The 17,898-nt window shown below is 41.4% G+C and overlaps 1 protein-coding gene across 1 annotated transcript in view; it reads left to right on the top strand.

Annotated features, from left to right (window-relative positions):
• The window catches only part of SOBP (sine oculis binding protein homolog), a 167,002-nt gene that overhangs the window by 89,632 nt on the left and 59,472 nt on the right, over positions 1 to 17,898 (top strand). Inside the window, exon 5 of the mRNA XM_052645601.1 lies at positions 7,724 to 7,819. Coding sequence (XP_052501561.1) covers positions 7,724 to 7,819 — 96 coding nt within the window. The remainder of the gene's footprint in view (positions 1 to 7,723; positions 7,820 to 17,898) is intronic.

The raw sequence follows: 17,898 nt of genomic DNA, 5'->3' as shown, positions 1-17,898 counted from the left end.
AAAGCAGTTCTTACCAAACAAAGACACTCAGGTGACCTGACAAAGAGCGGTGCAAGATAAATCCAGAAGGGCTACCTGTTCGATAAAGGGAAAATAGATTTTAAAAATGAAAAGCAGAAACAGGGATTTCAGAACCACTCAGCAACTGCTCTGATAATTCCAGACACAGCTGAAAAGCGTGCTGGATGGAGGATGATATATTTTCATCCACGTGGTAGCTGTATTTCAGGCTGATGTGGAATCCGTTGCCGTAACTGTCATGCAATCCATTAGGCCCCTGAGTGAGGGCAGCCATTAATCAGGCAGGAGATCAGCCCCACAGCCTCACACGCTTGCGGCTCTGAGTGGCTCTGACCTGCCATCGTTTAAGGCGATGCTCATGGAGGCCATAAACATGATTCGATTCCCATTATCTTCGTGTTGCATGTTTGTTACCGTTATTCTTTGAAGACTCCAAATTGGATATTAAAAATTTATGATATATATAAAGATTTGTATGGAGTGAAAAAATAGCTGCAGCAAATAAGTCCATCTCATTCATCAGAGATGTGTGAGCTGTCAGAGGAGCCTGAAGCAGGATGGATAGAGCCCCCTGCTTGCCAGCTGAGGAGGATGGAGACTTAGGAGGAACTTTGCTGCAGAAAACAGCTTCTTCCTTGGCCCACACGCTAAGTGGGAATTTAAATACATTTTGTTAAAAGAACAAAGTAAAATGGGTGTCACTGCAGGATCCCATAGTCAGTCTTCAGTGACAAGCTAATGAAAGGGAAGGCAAGGGATATAGATGCAAAGATTAGGAGCAGTGTTGAGTTGAGCAAGTGCCTGGTTCCTCACACCCATGTTTCTGGGTGCCTGGGATATTGTGGAGCAGGGAGCTTGAGGCCAGCTAGGAGTCCCCAGTCTAGGAGAAAGTTCTCTGCCCAGCCGCATGCATACACAATCCTGTCCATGACCTATCTGCCATCTGATATTCAGTGACTTGAATATGTGCTTACATAGATGTAGGCAGTTCAGAGTGAAGAAAATGCACTTCCGGGCCTTACCTTAAGGAAGGGCAAGGATTAATGAATCCATTCAACATATATGTGGAGAAGGAAATGGCAACCCACTCCAGTATTCTTGCCTGGAGAATACCATGAACAGAGGAGCCTAGCGGGCTACACCAGTCCATGGGGTCGCAAAGAGTAGGACATGATTGAGCAATTGTCACTCACTCACTCAACATATATGTATAGGCTTGTTGTACAAGGTGCTCGCTGAGCATGGGGCCTTCGTACATAATGCACAGCCTCTGCTCTCCGGCAGTTTACATTCTGGTTGGGAAGATAAGACAGGAGTCCTGAGCAGGGTGAGTTACACCAAGGTGTCCCAGATGGACTTGGGGCACTATAACTAGGTGAGATGGAAAAATGGAGCAAGGTACCAGGTTGGTTAATCCAGGAACAGAATTTAGGGGATGAGAGTTTTGTAGGCAAAGACCGGAGGTAGACTGATTTTTCTTAGGCGAAAGTCCATCTGGGTGGAAGGTAGAGGAAAGAAACATGTGGAGAAAAGGGATTATTGGCTAAAGTCCAAATTGAGTACTGGATCTGCAAGCTAAGACCCTGATGTCTAACCACATGTGAGGGATATGTGTTGGGCAGAAGTGCATGGAATAGTGAGAGGTCAAAGTGTGAGGCAGATGTGATCAAAGAGCTCCAGCAGAAGCTGAGATTCAACATGGCAAGTACTTCTGGGTTCGGGGGCAGAACACTTCCTCTGGGGACTGCAGTGCAAGGCAGAATGTCCAGTTGTTAGGGTTAAAGGATAGGAACTCATTCGTTCGTTCTCCATTTATGTGGCCTTTATAATACGACAGGAACTAGGCGAGGCTCTTATAGCTTGCAGCTAATAGACCGCAGTTTCTGCACTCGAGGGCCACACAAATCTGTGGGAAGGGCAAACACATAGATGGTCATAGTACGGTGCAATGGATGGAGTGGATATAGAGAGGACAGAGAGGTCAGACCAGGAGGAAGAGTTCTCAGATCGGTTCCTGAAGGAGCTGCACTCTGAATGAAGGCTTACAAGATGCTTGCAGATTTTCCAGGAGAAGTGGGGAGGAGAGATGGAGTCTGGTTTTACCCTGGGAAAATGAGGGTCAGGAATCTAGGTGAAGGGACTGGACTTTCAGTCATGAGGAACTGGGCGGTAACTCCGGAGGCCTCCCTATGCTGTTCCAGCCCAGGGCCAGCACTGGCTGCACTTCACTGAGAGGTGAAGACACTGGGCTGATGCTTACATCAAGTTCACAAGGATGTTCACAGCACACTGAAAGGCCGTGTGGCAGCTGCCATCCATTCCTTGCTGAGCTTCCTCAAGATAGCGTGTGTAGACATTTAACAAAGGAAGGACAGACCAGAAATGACATATCAGAAAATGAAATTCCAAGGGTTTTTGAAAGTTGTCACCCCATGATAAATTCCATTTCCCTTGCTAAACTGATAGAGTTAATTTATCTTAAATTTTGAAAAGATATTCTATGGCTTCTGGTTCTAAAAATTAGTTATAAAAATATAATTTTTTTTTTTGCTCTACAACTCTTCATCTCTAAACTTATTCCCACAACTTTGAGATGCACTATTTTTGATGTTCCCAAGTCTAGTCACCACACCACACGTGTGAGCTGACATGTGCTACATCTGCTGAAAAGTTGCAAAGCAAAGTCTGGAAGCTTTGCAGCACTCTCCCAAGCTCTCATTCTAGGCAGAACCTTTTCTTGTTTTCAAAAGAAATTCTGAAATCACAATGAAACTAAAGTGTAAAACCCCATTCATCACAGGGAGGTATTAACTCTGAAGCCTAGTTTTCTTTCCACTTAAATGGCAACAGTATTAACCTTTTCATAGAGTCAGAGACATCTCACTTTTCTGGGTAGGTAGTGGAGTTGTTCTTAGAATGTTCCACGTTTTCCAAAGGAGTCCTCCACAGAAGAAAAAATGCTAGCCTTGCCTGGATCTGCACATGACACCAAGGCTCTAGACCAAAGGAAGAAGTAGATTCTTTGAAAGAGGACTTAAGTTTGCTATATGTAAGAATCAGTATTTAAAAAGTAAATTAGTGATGATTCACAGAGAAAGAGAGGTGACTAAAACGTTGTTTAAGCCAGAGGTGTTTGAGAGAGAGAGAGGCCGTTAGTCTAAGTTTCTCATCCATGCATGCTAAGTTCCTTAAGTCCCGACTTTTTGCAATCCTGTGGACCATAGCCCACCAACTCTTCTGTCCATGGACTTCTCTAGGCAAGAATACTCGAGTGGGTTGCCATTTCCTTCTCCAGGGGATCTTTGTAACCCAGGAATCAAAACCATGTCTCTTATGTCTCCTGTATCTGCAGGCGGGTTCTTTACCACTAGCATCACCTGAGAAACCCTTCTCGTATAATCTATTATTTATTCAAATATTAGGCATGGCATGAAAATACATGCATGACTGGCAGCAAGATGGGGAAATCCCTTTGCAGTTTAGTTGAACTTCTTAATTTCTATTTAATGGCAAGAAGTGAAGGTTTCTGAGAGTAATAGATCAAAAATATACCCTTGGTCTTACAATCACATTTGTAGTAAAATGTGATAAACAGCTTCCCATTTGCTCTTCCCCATAGTTGGCATAAATATCTAGCATATTAGTCAGAATAAAGCTGTTGAGAATGAGACACATGGAGAGACTTAGTTCATCATGACATGTCTACATTACTTCTGTGCGAACTGGTCACTTTAAAATGAACTCAGACACCAACATGGGTCTTGTGGCCGCAGTAGTTACTAAGAGCCCGTGGCAGTGGTCTGCCTTGAGACAGACAAATAGACGGGGCACTGTCTGTAGAGAACTCAAGAACAATAATAAGACCAGCTGAAAGTCGATCTGCTTTGTGTTATTACCATTAGCAGTGATTTTGAGAAACTCCAGTGTTTGCACACCCTCCCTGCAGGGGTCAGGGGCTCCCTCTGTCCACCCACCTTGGTATGCCATTGTCTGCCACCCAAAATGGGGCTGACGCAGAAGAAGGCACTGGCTTCGATATATAAGAGGTTATAAAACATGCTGAAGTGAATCTGCGTGTAGGATAAGGAAGTTCTAGTGGGTTTTAGCTGATGTTGCCGTAGTTGATATGGAGTGATAATGAAGCTCGTTTCTACAGAGCCCTTACCAGGCTCCAGTCAGTGACTGGGGCCAAAGATCCAATGGTGAGAAGCCCTTAGGAAACTCGCAGTCTAGTGGGGAAGACAGAAGTCACAGCAGCCAGTATAAGGGTGCGTCTGTGTCGGGCCTGAGAGAGGCAGATGGGAGCTATTTGATTTGGTTAGTGAGGTTCAGGAAGGTCTTTTTGAGGATGAGGTATAGTAGGTCTTCCAAGATTGTCACACTAGAAACTAAAAATAAATGGATTCTTTTTTTTTTTTTTTTGCTTACAAGCAACTAGCCATGTGGGGCTTCCCTGGTAGCTCAGTTGGTAAAGAATCTGCCAGCAGTGCAGGAGACCCAGGTTGGATTCCTGGGTGGAGACGATCCCCTGGAGAAGGAAATGGCAACCCACTCCAGTATTCTTGCCTGGAACATCCCCATGGACAGAGGAGCCTGGCAGGCTAAATCCATGGAGTAGCATAGAGTCGGACACAATTTAGCGACAAAACCACCACAACTAGCCATGTAATCTCTTAAATCTTCAGAGTAAGCCCCACTGCCGGGTCCACATCCTGGGTCTTCCTAGTGTTGCATAGCTGTTCACTTCAGAGGGCCTGGGGCCTGGCTGTAGACCATCCACATTCACTCAGGGTCTCCTCTCAATTCTCCCCTCCAGGCAGACTTCTTGTATCAGTGCTTCTTGGGCTGCCTGTGCATTACTGTTACCTGAGAACTTAAAACAACAACAAAAACCACCCATGTCAAGGCCCAATCAAATCAGAACCTTGGAAACATGGCGGGGTTGGGGGGTCAGGCACCAATATGTTAAAAACCACTGCAGATGATTCTACTGTGTAGCTAGAGCAGAGAACTACTGCCTTAGATGGATTCAGTTAATTTCACATAGGCTGGTAAAAATAATTTAAACTTTTACATTAAAAAAAAACTTGAGAATGCAAAGGGGATTACTTCCGTGTGAGGTATGTGAGTGCTTGTGTGCACACACATGAGGGTGATGGTGTCTCCCGGTATGTCGTGTGCTTTCCGTCTCCGGTGTGTGGTGGAAACACAGTGAATGGCTGGGGGATGGAATTTCTTAGACTCAAGAATCAGGCTGACTGTCAGAGGCAGACCATTCCAAGCTCCATGCAGTGTGATGCAGAGGCAAATACATGGCTTAATAAAGAAGCAAATTTCTGCCTTTCTCTCTCCACTCCTAATCATTCCAACCCTCCTTTTCCTTTCTTTTTCCCTGATGTTTTATTTAACCTCATAATTTATGAGGCTTTATATAAAATCTGTGGCTCCTTTGACGAAGCACATTCAAATCTTAATGGTTTTTTTTTTTGTCCTTTAAAAACAAAAAAAGCATTGTGAGCACCTTACATGTAAGTGGAATGAATGTATTTTTGCTACTAATGTTGAAAATATCCCTAGGCATCTGGTGTGTATGAATGTGTATACATAGTACATGCATAATAAACATATTCTACCTTATGAATATTTATACACAAAATACATATATATTGAATATAGATATATATATGTAAATAGTAGCCCTTGCAAACTATATGCAATGTGTGTTTCCAAGCATTTGCATCATAGTGCATCAGGAATATAATAAACCTACCACCAAGTTTAGCATATTTTGAGGTGGCATTTTTCTACAGAGTTGTGCTTAGGTCTAGTTACTATCCTTGTATGGGTTTTTTTTTAATCACTGAAATGTTTAAGCAGTAACTGAAAGTAAGGTGCTGGGTGTAGCAGGGTAAGAAAGATGAAATAGATGTGGTCTCTGCCTTCAAGAAACCTGTACCTCTACCGAGTGCCTTAAAATTCACTTAAGAAGAATCTGACATGCTATCCATTGGCATCTTATTGCTTTTTATACTGCTGCCTTTTATGTATACACTCCGCTTAAATGGGCCCTATTTAAGGCTCTGTTGGCTTACTCTCTGATGTAGCTGCAAAGTAGGACTGATGCTGGGAGAAGAAATATCATTGGTCCCAGTGCCTTGATAGCCATTGGGCATGAGCACGCTTACGCTTTTTTCTTTGTCACACATAGTCCAATCCTGCAACTACATTTTCATTTTACTCTGATTTGGTGGTGGGTTGGGAGGGAAGGTACAGGTAAAAGGCACAAAATCCCAGAGATGTTTGTAAATCTCAAAAATACTTCTTGTAATCCCAGTATTCCTACCATGACAGTCCACTTGCAAATTCCATCAGTTCCCTCCCTGCAATAAATAGCAGAAGCCTTTATTAAAGACAAGCTGCCCTTTCTAAAACGTACAGAATAGGGATTCCTTTCTAAAATGACAGTCCCTAGTCTAGCTGAGAGCTCTGAGTGGTGCTTGTCAGGGGCAGCTTTCACGCCATTAACAGAGAAACAATACTCGGCACTGCCACCGCTCTGTGCCGACGTATGCTCATTGTTTTCTCCCCCTCAATCCATACATCACAACAGGTAGTTCTCAGCTGTTCCCCCAGTGCCAGACATACATTTTATCTAAAGAGACAGCAGACAGAACTACCTGCTGCTTCCTGTGCGGCTCTCCCTGTGTTTCTCTCCTTTTTCCTACTTCACTTGGGCTTTTTAAAATCAGCTGGCAGGGAGCCAGGAGCTCATCATTTTAATGCAGTGCAAAATGGAATATGCATAATTATATGCGAGCCATATGTGAGGGAGACAGCTCAGCTGTGAATTTCAGAAGGGCCAGGAAAGAGAGAGCAGTTAGGGCTGCGATAAGAGGAGAGCAGAGCGGAGTGCAAGTGTCACCCAAATGGATGGTTTAATGAGTGCGCTGCGGACACGCCTCCTTTCACCTACCGTTTTCTTCTCTCCAACTCCAAACCAGAAACTGATGGAGATTAGAAAGGGAAGACTGTATGCAAGGGGTATTGCTAATGGGTTCTGTTAATGTCTCCATTTAAACTTCAGCTTTCTTAATTAACAGTGTAGATGAAAATAACCAATAACTTTTAATGCAGCTTCTTAATTAAATCTTTTTATTTTTACTGCATTTGATTTAAGAATCATTGTTCTTACTAGATCATTGCTCCTTTCAGATCTTATTTAAAAATTGAGGGGAATCAGTTTATCTCTAATAGTATGACAATGCAAAATATAACTATGCAAATTGCTTTTCTTATGGCCTTGCTACTAGAATATTTTAAAAGTGCATTATCTACAGATTGCTTAAGCATGCCAAAAAGTTTAAACACGTATGTATGTCATATAATCCTAAATGTGCAAAAAAAAGTCACTGGAAGTCTGAAGTGGTGGTAATTTTCAGCAAAATTATTTGATTTTGTTTTGTTTCATGTCATTTAAAATATTACACCACAATGAATTTGCATGTTCAAACTGAACTATGTAAAGAAAAATAAATCCCAAATTTTGATATCTAAAAGGCGTACTGCGTATTTAAACAAATTTCTTAATGATGTTGTGATTTCTGGATTCCCGTTTGTTTAATGATCTGAGCTGTTATGCTTTTAGCTTTTTTTTCTTCCATTATTTGTAAGTCCCTAAATAGGCCATTATATTTCCCTTCAGGCTAGAGATGAAGATGGACATGCTGAAAATTTTCCCCAGCAGCACTATGCTAAGGAAACTCCAAGGCTTGCCTTCAAGAATAACTGCGAACTACTTGTAAGAATAACATACTTACAACAAGTCTAGAATGTTACTTTAGCACAGTGAAAACAGTTTTTGAAAGGGTTTGTTCATTATTACATAATTTTTGAAGTATTATAGTTTTTCTGTATAGAGTTCTTAATGCTAATTCTGATATCACTGAATATGAAGTATAAGGTCTCAAATTGTTTGCACATCTTTTATATCTGATTATAGAGCTTGGATGGCCCTGTCTTTATTAGTTTGTTCTGTATAGTAGTTGATTAGCAGCCATTTGGAGAATGGCTAGTAAAGTTAAAAATATAGAGAAAGACAGTTGATATATGTAAGCTTGGAGAGAAAAAAAAAAACACACAACAATTCCACCCCCTCCCCTCCTCCTACTTCCTAATTGTACACTATTTTAGGCGACAACATGGTAATATTTTGTTCTGCTAGGAAAGATAGCAGAGTTGACACGCAGTACTCCCTTTAGAATTCAAGTATTCCTGCACTCTCTTGCCAAACTCCATCAGGCGCTTTCGTCTCTCCTATGTAGAAGTCAAAGCAGCGACAGGATGCGGGGCTGTTTCCAAGTCGTGAGAGAGAGGATCTCAGCTGTGACAGGGACTCTGTTCCAACGCAGGGTTAATTTGCTGTTCATTTTAGCATTTACAGCGAGACAAGATGAAAAGAGAGCAGGAATGCCTATTATATTTCTATTAAATGAATCTGTTGGGACCTAATGTTCTTGATTAGCTTTTGAAAACGAGTGCTCTGCAATGCATTTTCTGTTTACCTAAAGTAAACAGAGAATGAATTGTCATTTATTTAGAGATTCAAACACTGCTTTTGAAAATGAAGCTTTATGAGGGATCTTAGCTATGTTGTCCCTAAATGTTCTTTTCTTTTCAATTGCATTAAAGCAAAACATTTGCTCCAACTAAATGAAAACACTGGAAGAGAAGGAGGATGCTCACTTGTGACATTCTGAGGTAGTCTCATTTCTGTTTAGTTTTTTGGCGGAACACATTAGGAAATCGCACATGTAATAGTCTTTGGACTTAGCTCTGATACCAACTATTCATTAAAAATAAAATGTCCAAAGAGCAGGAGAAGAGAGAAGAATACAGTTCTTACTCATTCTAGCCGCAGTAGCTAGGTGTTGACAGGAAGAAACTCCTTCCCCTCCACAGTCTGCATGGTTACGATAGCATCACTTATTCTGTGTGTCATCCCTTGACCAGTCAATCCGCAGGCAAATTCAATGCTTATAAATGCAATTTTTTCCTGAAATTTTAACTCACCTCGTATTTTATCCTAGGGCTCTTAAACTTCCAGGGTTGCTAGTGTTACCTATTTTGGGGAAACCCTTTTCACTTATTTCCATTTTAATGTTTCACTCTGTAGCTCTGGTTTTCTAGCAGAAGACCATAGGAGCCATTTATTATATGTTTTGGTATTAAAATGCTTTGGGGGATTGCTTACTTCTTTTTAGAGATACTGTTTATAGTAATATGCCATATTTTACTTTTTTCCTATATACTGGAAAAACGAATGTGCTTTGGTCTGGATTGTGGTCAGTTTATATGGGAGAAAGTAAAACATACATGTGAACATCTTTTCCAGCTATCTTTAGAGAAAATATATGTTTAGTCATTGATGTGCTTAAACACAATATTGTGTTGGCAGTAGTTTTGAGAAATCAGTGCAAGCTTTGTCCTTATAGTAGCTATTAGAAATACTTTATAGTTTCTTGTGATAAGAGAAAAAAATAAAGTGAAAAAACAAGTGAGCTTATTTCTCCAAGGAGAAATGTAATTTTTTTCACCTGCAAGAGAAGCGATGGTGTTTGGCTGGTTATGAATCTCTGAGAAGTTATGCTTCTCTGTGAAAGAGATTTGTTCGTTCATAAGAGAGGAAGCCCTTGGAGTTTTCTTAGTGCAGCTTAGGGCAAATTTAAAAGACTGCGAAAGAAGATTGCAAGCCCTGCTCCAGAGGGCTTTTCTTAGCTTGAGGGTGAGTCTGCCCTCCTGTGCAGTTCACTATAACAGGAGTGGGTTTAGAAAGTGGGGGAGCTCTTTGAGGGATGATGATGGCTCTTGGGAGAAAGCGTTGAGGGAATGGATTATTCTGGGTTCCCAGGTGATCAGGGACACATGGCTGGAAGGTTAACCCTCTGGGCCACAGCTGCTGACAGAAAGTGCCCTGGCCAGGGAGACAGGACATAGCCTCTGACTCTGTTACTGACCGTTGATGGTCTCTGCCCTCCTTCCCATACCCCCAGTCTCTGCTTCCTGGGAGAGGAGGAATATTAAGTAACCTAAACAAAAGCAAAGTAGAAGCGCTGCCTAGAATGCACAAGTATGTGTAATCAGAAGGCACTGACAAAGCAAGCATTGGCTGAAAGAAGAATTTGCCGCGCAACTGTTGATTTCCTGTAGGTACTGATTGGCCTGTTTAAACCTCAAACTATTATATGTGCCTTCACACTTAACGTGCAGCACAAATGACTAGATGTTTAGCTTGGTGGCCAAGATTCCTAGGTTGGCGATTGTGCAGCAGTTTCCTTGTTTTTTTTTTTTTATAGTTTTGAAAATGCAAGGCTGTCAAGATGAGTGATATAAGATAAAACTTGCATATTATTTGATATATCATAATTCACTGTGGCCCCATCTACCACTTCATAAATAGATGTGTACACACACACTCCTCAGGGTATTTTGCTGGTCTGTCTAAGCTTATGACCAAAGCAAATAACTTACAATAAAAGACAATGTGGGGCATTAATATCCCTTCCCTGAACAATACAGCAACATGGAGGACTTCCCTTGTGATCCAGTGGTTAAAATTTTGCCTTCAAATGCAAGGGTGCAGGTTCGATCCCTGGTCAAGGAGCTAAGATCCCTTGTGGAGGAAAAACTGAAACATAAAACAGAAGCAGTATTGTAACAAATTCAATAAAGGCTTTAAAAATGGTCCGTAGAAAAAAATCTTTAAAAATCAAAAACAATACAGCAACATAGCTTATGAGAGCCCAGAGGAGGCAGCATTTAGAGCCAGCTTCCGTGACCAGCACTTGTCCCAAATTACAACTCTGTTGCTGATCCCTTTACCGTTATTGCCTCGTTCTTTTGGGACTGCAAGTCCTTCTTATTTCCCCTATTAAAATGCTCAAACTGATGGTGGGAGTTGGATTAAGAGCCAGAATGGGAGGAGGGCCTCAATCATACCAGGAGCTTACACCTTCTTGTTAGTCAGTACTTGCTCAGTTCTTGAAAGCCACCTTGGGTAAGACCTAGCAGCATCTTAGGTAAGAACTGAGCCCCAGGTGTTCTTTGGAGCAATTCAGAGAATACAGGGAGCATCAGTGTATTCAGGAATAAGGTCAAAATATAGTCAAAGATGTGCAGAAACCAGTGTGGTGTAATTTGGTTGGAAAGAAACTATTTTTAGGAAGTCTCAAAGGGGAAGGGGAAAGCAGCCTATCTTCTTTAGTTCCAGATTATGGATCATTACCTAGGCAGGCTGATTCCTTTTGGCTTTTCCTTAGGCTGTTGAGGGTGGCAGTTTTGCAGAGGAAGGGGGAGATGCCCTTAGTTGGGAGTGCATACGTTTGTGCACAGGTATCTGCTCAGTTTCTAAGTCATGTCTGACTCTTTGAGACCCTATGGACTGTAACCCCCCCAGGCTCCTCTGTCCATGGGATTTTCCAGGCAAGAATACTGGAGGGGGTTGCCATTTCCTCCTCCAGGGGATCTTCCCAACCCAGGGATAAAACCTGCATCTGTTGCATCTCCTGCATTGGCAGGCAGATTGTTTACCACTGAGCCACGTGGGAAGCCCCTTAGTTGGGAGGCTAAATAGAAATAGCATCAGGAAATAATTCTTTCTGGTGATTTACAATGCCTGTGTAGGGAGAAGGTGAAAACTATTTTAGTGTTGTGGCCTTTGTATATAGAGTTGGTGGAGAGGAGAGATGCTGGGCAGTTCTGCAGGCTGCTTTGTCCACCTGATTTCCTTGTGGAGGCAGAGAGGTGGATTGTAACAGTTGGATGTTGCCTCTAGGCAGAACTGCTCTGTGTTAATTCAGTGTTCATGAAGAAGACATTACTGAGCATCTTCTATGTATAAGGCATTTTGCTAGACAGTGTTTGTAGGGGACAGAAATAGAGAAAGACAGTCCCTTCCCTGAAGGAGCTTAAGTTCAGTAGGAAGAACAAGGATAGTCAGTATTGTAGTCATCAGGAACATGGGCTCTCTGGTCTTCCTGGAAGTTAGAGTTTTGTCTGATTAATACCGAATTGCTCTGATGGTATAGTGAAGGATCATGGGCACAAAGGCTTAACATTTATGGTGATACATCTGACATCATATCATATTGGATCACCATTGCGCCTCATGGACCTCTTTGCATTTTGGATCTTCATCTGTAAAATGTGATAATAAAAGGTAATAGCCTCAAAGGGTACTGTCAGGATTGAAAGTGATGACATATTTAACGTGCCTGGTACATAGTAACTTTCAGTACATATTGGCTGCTATGGTCATGCTCCTTCTTTATTTCATGATTATTATTGTTACACAATGAGCTGTGGCCCAAGAGGGCACCAACAAAGTTCTGGAGTACAAAGGAGGAAGAGATTATTTCCACACGTTGTAATTAGAGACTTAACCAAGGATAGTTTTGATATAGGCCTTCCAGGGTTGGATTTTTTTTGTAGTTGGAGCTGGGTTATAAGGGTCATTCCCAGCAGAGGGAAATAACATGCGCAAAGGCAAGGAGGTGGGAAAGTTCAGATCAAGTAACTCACATCTCAGTTGGCAATTAAGTTGACTGAAGTGGAAGGACCTGAAGGATACAGAGTGAGCTGGCAGGCCAGTCCATTTGCAGAGGTCTAAATAACTGTCTTATATTTGGGTTAAAGGCTCAGTGGGTAAAGACTCTGCCTGCTATGCAGGAGACACAGGAGACAAGAGTTTGATCCCTGGGTCAGGATGATTCCCTGGAGAAGGAAATGACAACCCACTCCAGTATTCTTGCCTGGAGAATTCCATGGACAGAGGAGCCTGGCAAGCTACAGTCCATAGGGTCGCAAAGAGTCGGACATGACTCAGTGAATAAGTACACACAAATAACTGGCACCATCCTATCAAGTCTAGACTTTGGTAGTTTTACTTTTAGGAATCCCTAGTACTTCTGTGGATTAAAAAATTATTATGGAAAATTCCTACCATACAAAAGTAGAGAGTCATAAAATGAATGTCCGTGTACTAACAGTTATCAACTATTTATCTTGCTTCATCTACCCCTTTACCCTCTACCCACTCCACCCTTTTATTCTGCTGAAGTATTGTGAAACATATGTTTTTTTGTTTGGTTTAACTTTTTTTTTTTTGGTAAAGATTAGCACACCACTTATCTGGCTAGAAAGAATCCATTGAGGCTGATTAAATTGGGAATTGGAGCTTTGGGATTAGGAATACATAAAACAAATGACTCTTGGTTATGCAGTGTGCTCTTCCCTCCCTGCTCAGCACAACTCTGTGAGGCTTGGATAGTCAGATGGAGTGTTAAAAACCCTTAAGGTGAAAGACATGCCACAATGCTAGTGATGACTTCATTTTCTTTACTGTTGGACCCCTGGTTTTATTGTTTTATTTATCTTTCTTTTTAAAAAGTGATGTATAGTTGATTTACAATATTGTATTAGTTTATGTTGTACAGCAAAGTGATTCAGTTATGTATATATACATTCTTTTTTATATTATTTTCCATTATGGTTTATCACAGAATATTGAATATAATTCCCTTTACTACACGGTAGGACCTTGTTGTTTATCCATTCAATATAGAATAGTTTGCATACACCCCTGGTTTTAAATGTATTTATTTAAAAATAAGATCTCTTTAAGCTTGCCTCATGCGAAGAGTTGACTCATTGGAAAAGACCCTGATGCTGGGAGGGATTTGGGGCAGGAGGAGAAGGGGATGACAGAGGATGAGATGGCTGGATGGTATCACTGACTCGATGGACATGAGTTTGAGTGAACTCCGGGAGTTGGTGATGGACAGGGAGGCCTGGCGTGCTGCAATTCATGGGGTCGCAAAGAGTCAGACACGACGGAGTGACTGAACTGAACTGAACTGAAGCTTAGATGGACAAGAAAATAGGACAAAATTTATGATCAAGATTTAAAATTAAATGTAAGAAATATATTTCTACAAGCAAAAAAATTAAGATCTCTTTGCAACCCAGCCCATCTCACCAGTACATGTTGACTTCATCACAGCAGTGGGGGAATTCTGGATTGCTGTCAGATATTAGCTATTGCTAGGACTTTCTAGCTAGATTATGGAATCTCAATGAGAACCTCAAAAAGGATGATAGAAATAGCCACATTTCACTTGAAACTTGATAGGCTTTTCAGAATAGGTATAATTGGCCAAAGACCTCCCTTAATGCTGCTAGTCTGGCAGAAAGCCAGATACATGCCCTGGTTCAACTTGATTTGACACACTGTTTCTTTGATGTTACAGCTGAGCAGCCCAGGCATTGAGAATTAAAACTCATGGTGACACACTTGGACTCCCATAACATCAAATAAAATATCATATGACGTGTGCGTATGTAGTATACTGTGTACCAGTTTCCTGAAATAGTCATTGTAAAAACCCCAAAGATGTAAAATGACCCAGAAATCCCCAGGGATTGGTTGCTATCTAGAGAGAGTTGGCCTATCCAACCTTTTTTTTTTTTCCCCTCCCTCACCACCCCTACTCCTGACCCCTGTAGTCTAGAGCTATTCCGGTGTTCTCTGAAGGGTTCTTTGAACTAATGTTTTTAGAAAAATAAAACTTTTTGGAGAGGAGAGGGCCAGTCTTAGACTAAGCAAGGAGTAGTTCTGCTAGAGGTGGCCCCAATGCACTCTCCATCTAGACCATGCAGACTTCAGCACAGGCAGAAGAGTGGATTCTGCCTGAGCTGTGCTATTTCGCCTCACATTCCTGTTTCCATCTGTGCTGCTGTTTCACCCTCTTTCCAGCTGGCCCTGCTGCTTCTCTCTTCCTCTTTTTAGCCCTTTGGCTCCCATGACTGCCATGGTCTTGTGATTCAGAGCCTTTTCTTCTCCTGTACAAAGACCCTCTCCCACAAAGACTGTGTCCCTCACTTACCACCCATGCAAATCCTACTTTAACTGTCTCTTTTTAGTTTCTTTCTTTGGGAGAGAAGCTGCAGGAAGGCTGGACTTCCCCTTGCTTCTGCTCTGGTGTAGGTACTTTTCTTGGGATGAGATTTAATTGGAGACCCTTGGTCCCCTGCAAACTCCCTTTTCCAAGGCATGAAGATCTTTGCCTTTACCGGTCTGGGGCCATTGCACAAAAAAGATCAGAGGCATATGGTTTGGTGTTCATGTTGACTCACATGAACAGTACATCACAGTGGTTCTTGAGAGAGACATGGAGGACCACGTGTTTTTCAGGTAAGAGTGGGTGTCCCAGCCCTGCTCTGCAGACATACCAGCTGTATAAGCTGGTCAAGTTTCCCTGAGCCTCAGTGCTTTTATCAATACAATGAAGATAAATATAGTACCTGCCTCATTGGTTTGTTTTCAGGAATAAGTGAGATTGTGTATATGAAGCACTTACTATGTCTGACATACTGAGTAAAAGTTCAATAAGCCTTAGTCTTATTATTAACAGAAAGGATCTAGAAAGTAGCATTAATTTAAGCAAAATCTTAAGGCAGATGCTAGAAGCACCTGCCTTTCTTCTCTACTAGAGTCTCTTCCCAGTTGGGTTGGTAGAAGCCCATAAAATACTTAAAATTAAATATTTTAATTTAAGACAAAACTTCAGAGAAACCCTTGAACATCCACTCACTTGCCTATATTTATGCCAAGAACACTACAGATCCCTATTGGCTGCATAGCAAATGTTGCTGATTTGTGAGGTACTGTAATGTTAGGGTAATTTTCAAAGAAGGATTTAAAACCTCCCCAAAATAGTATGGTATTAGGTTGAAAAGCTTGGACTCTTGGGACTATTTGGTTCGAATAGTCCTTCACTCCTTCACTCTCCCCACTGGCTATGTGACCTTGGGCAAGTCACTGGACATATCTCTCTGTCCATGTCCTTGTCTGTGAAATAAGGAGAACAATCATATCTGTCTGGTAAGGTTGGTGTGAGGTCTGAATGAATGAATACCCCCAAGATGCTTAGAATAGTATTTGGCAAACACTTGGCATTCCATTGAGGTTGTTGTAACTAAGATTATTTCTTTCAAGGTTGTCCACTTACTAGCACATCATAGAATACCACTAACTGAATTTTCTAGCAATTAATTATCTGAAAGTCTTGAGTATGAATATTTGCAAGCAAAAGCCATGAAATTTCCTTATGAACAATGAAAGGAACAAGGTGTATCACGCAGATAATTCTTAGAGCTAAGCTTTAAAAAAACTGTCAAAGAAGATTCTATGGGATCCAAGACTCCTTCATCTTGCCCTCCCATTTAATAGTACAATTGTTAATCTTAGCAATAGGCAACTATTAAGAAAATAAATGCAAAGCAAAGGAAAATATAATTTACACATGGAAGTATCTGCAATAGCAAATGAATGTGCCTCTGATAAGCTTGTTAAGGGAAGGAGACAAGAAGCCATCCTTTGTGGGGTGCCTCCAGTGTGCCATTGTACTTGGTCTTTACAGAGCCTTTTTGAGACCCTGTATGCTCTATACCTTTGCTAGTATATATTGTTATTATCAGGGCTTCCCAGATGGTGTTAGTGGTAAAAAACTCGCCTGCCAATCAATGCAGGAGATGTAAGAGAGACACAGTTTTGACCCCTGTGTCAGGAAGATCCCCTGGAGAAGGGCACAGCAACCTACTCCAGGATTCTTGCCTGAAGAATCCCATGGACAGAGGAGCCTGGAGGGATACAGTCCACAGGGTTTCAAAGAGTCGGACATGAATGAATCCACTTAGCACAGCATGGCACACACATTGTTATTGTCATTTCACGGAGGGGGGAATTACAATTTGGAGATGTTACATTCCTTGCTCTGGGAGATGGGAGGAGATGCAGTAAGAGATTGCAGAGCCTGATTTGATTCACATCTCTGTGACCTGTGCTCAGGCCAAAATACTGCCAGCTTTCAAGGTAGGGACCAGGTCTGATACACTTTCCCATCCGTGGGTGAAAGAAAGGGTCCAGTCTATGTTTGTGGGATGACAGAATTAAGAAATCAATCCAGAATCACTCTTTCTGGCTTCTTTATGGTAACAGTTCTTTGGTAGATTTCTGAAGCCAGAAGGAACATCTGTGGGAATGTTAGGAAGGGGAGTTTATTCAGAAAGGCATGTCAGTGTTTGAGAATTTCCAGTGAGTACTAAATTGTAGGGAAAGGAACCAAAGTATATATTTTTAAATTTGGTAGTCTATAGAAAATATAATTTTCAGTGTGTAATAAGCATTTGAGTGGTTTTTTTTTTAATCTGACAGCAATAGTTGGTATTTGATAAATGTTAAATCTTCTTTTGAAGATTTTTATTCTTTTCATGATCAGTAAAGCCATTTCAAAAAACTTGGCCTCTTTTGATTTGGTGGAGTTGTATTCTTTGGGATGAACCTGGTAAACCAGGTTTAAACTGATCTTGCCTTCAAGACCTCTGGCCATCAAGTAGCATACTGGAGATAAGTGTCAGTGACATTTTCCTTCATTGTTTTAATTGCTAAGACTGAACAATTACCTAAAGTACCAAAGAGAATTCACCTCTGATGGCTTGATAGAAACTAGATCATATATCAAACAAAACCAGAAAACCAGACAGGCTATCAATTATCAGTATAAAGGTGCCCAAGAAACCAGCCGGGAATAATATTAATCATATTTAGTCATATGCTTGGTTTGTGGCTAGAACAAGCTAACGCAAGTCTCTTGGGAGAAAAAGGAAAAGGAATAAAAAATATTTGGAATGGAGAAAAATGACATACATGAGAAATAAAGGAGGCAAAAAATTGGAGATGGGGATGCGGAGGTGATGGCAGACTGGTGAGAGGGAATTTTAAAAGAGAAGAAAGAAAGAAGACCATGGTTAAGCTGCAAATAA

This window comes from Budorcas taxicolor, chromosome 9, assembly GCF_023091745.1.
Source record: "Budorcas taxicolor isolate Tak-1 chromosome 9, Takin1.1, whole genome shotgun sequence".
In the NCBI taxonomy this organism is placed as follows: domain Eukaryota; kingdom Metazoa; phylum Chordata; class Mammalia; order Artiodactyla; family Bovidae; genus Budorcas; species Budorcas taxicolor.
Note: the sequence above shows the minus strand (reverse complement) of the source record. Positions and strands in the feature narration are given on the sequence as shown.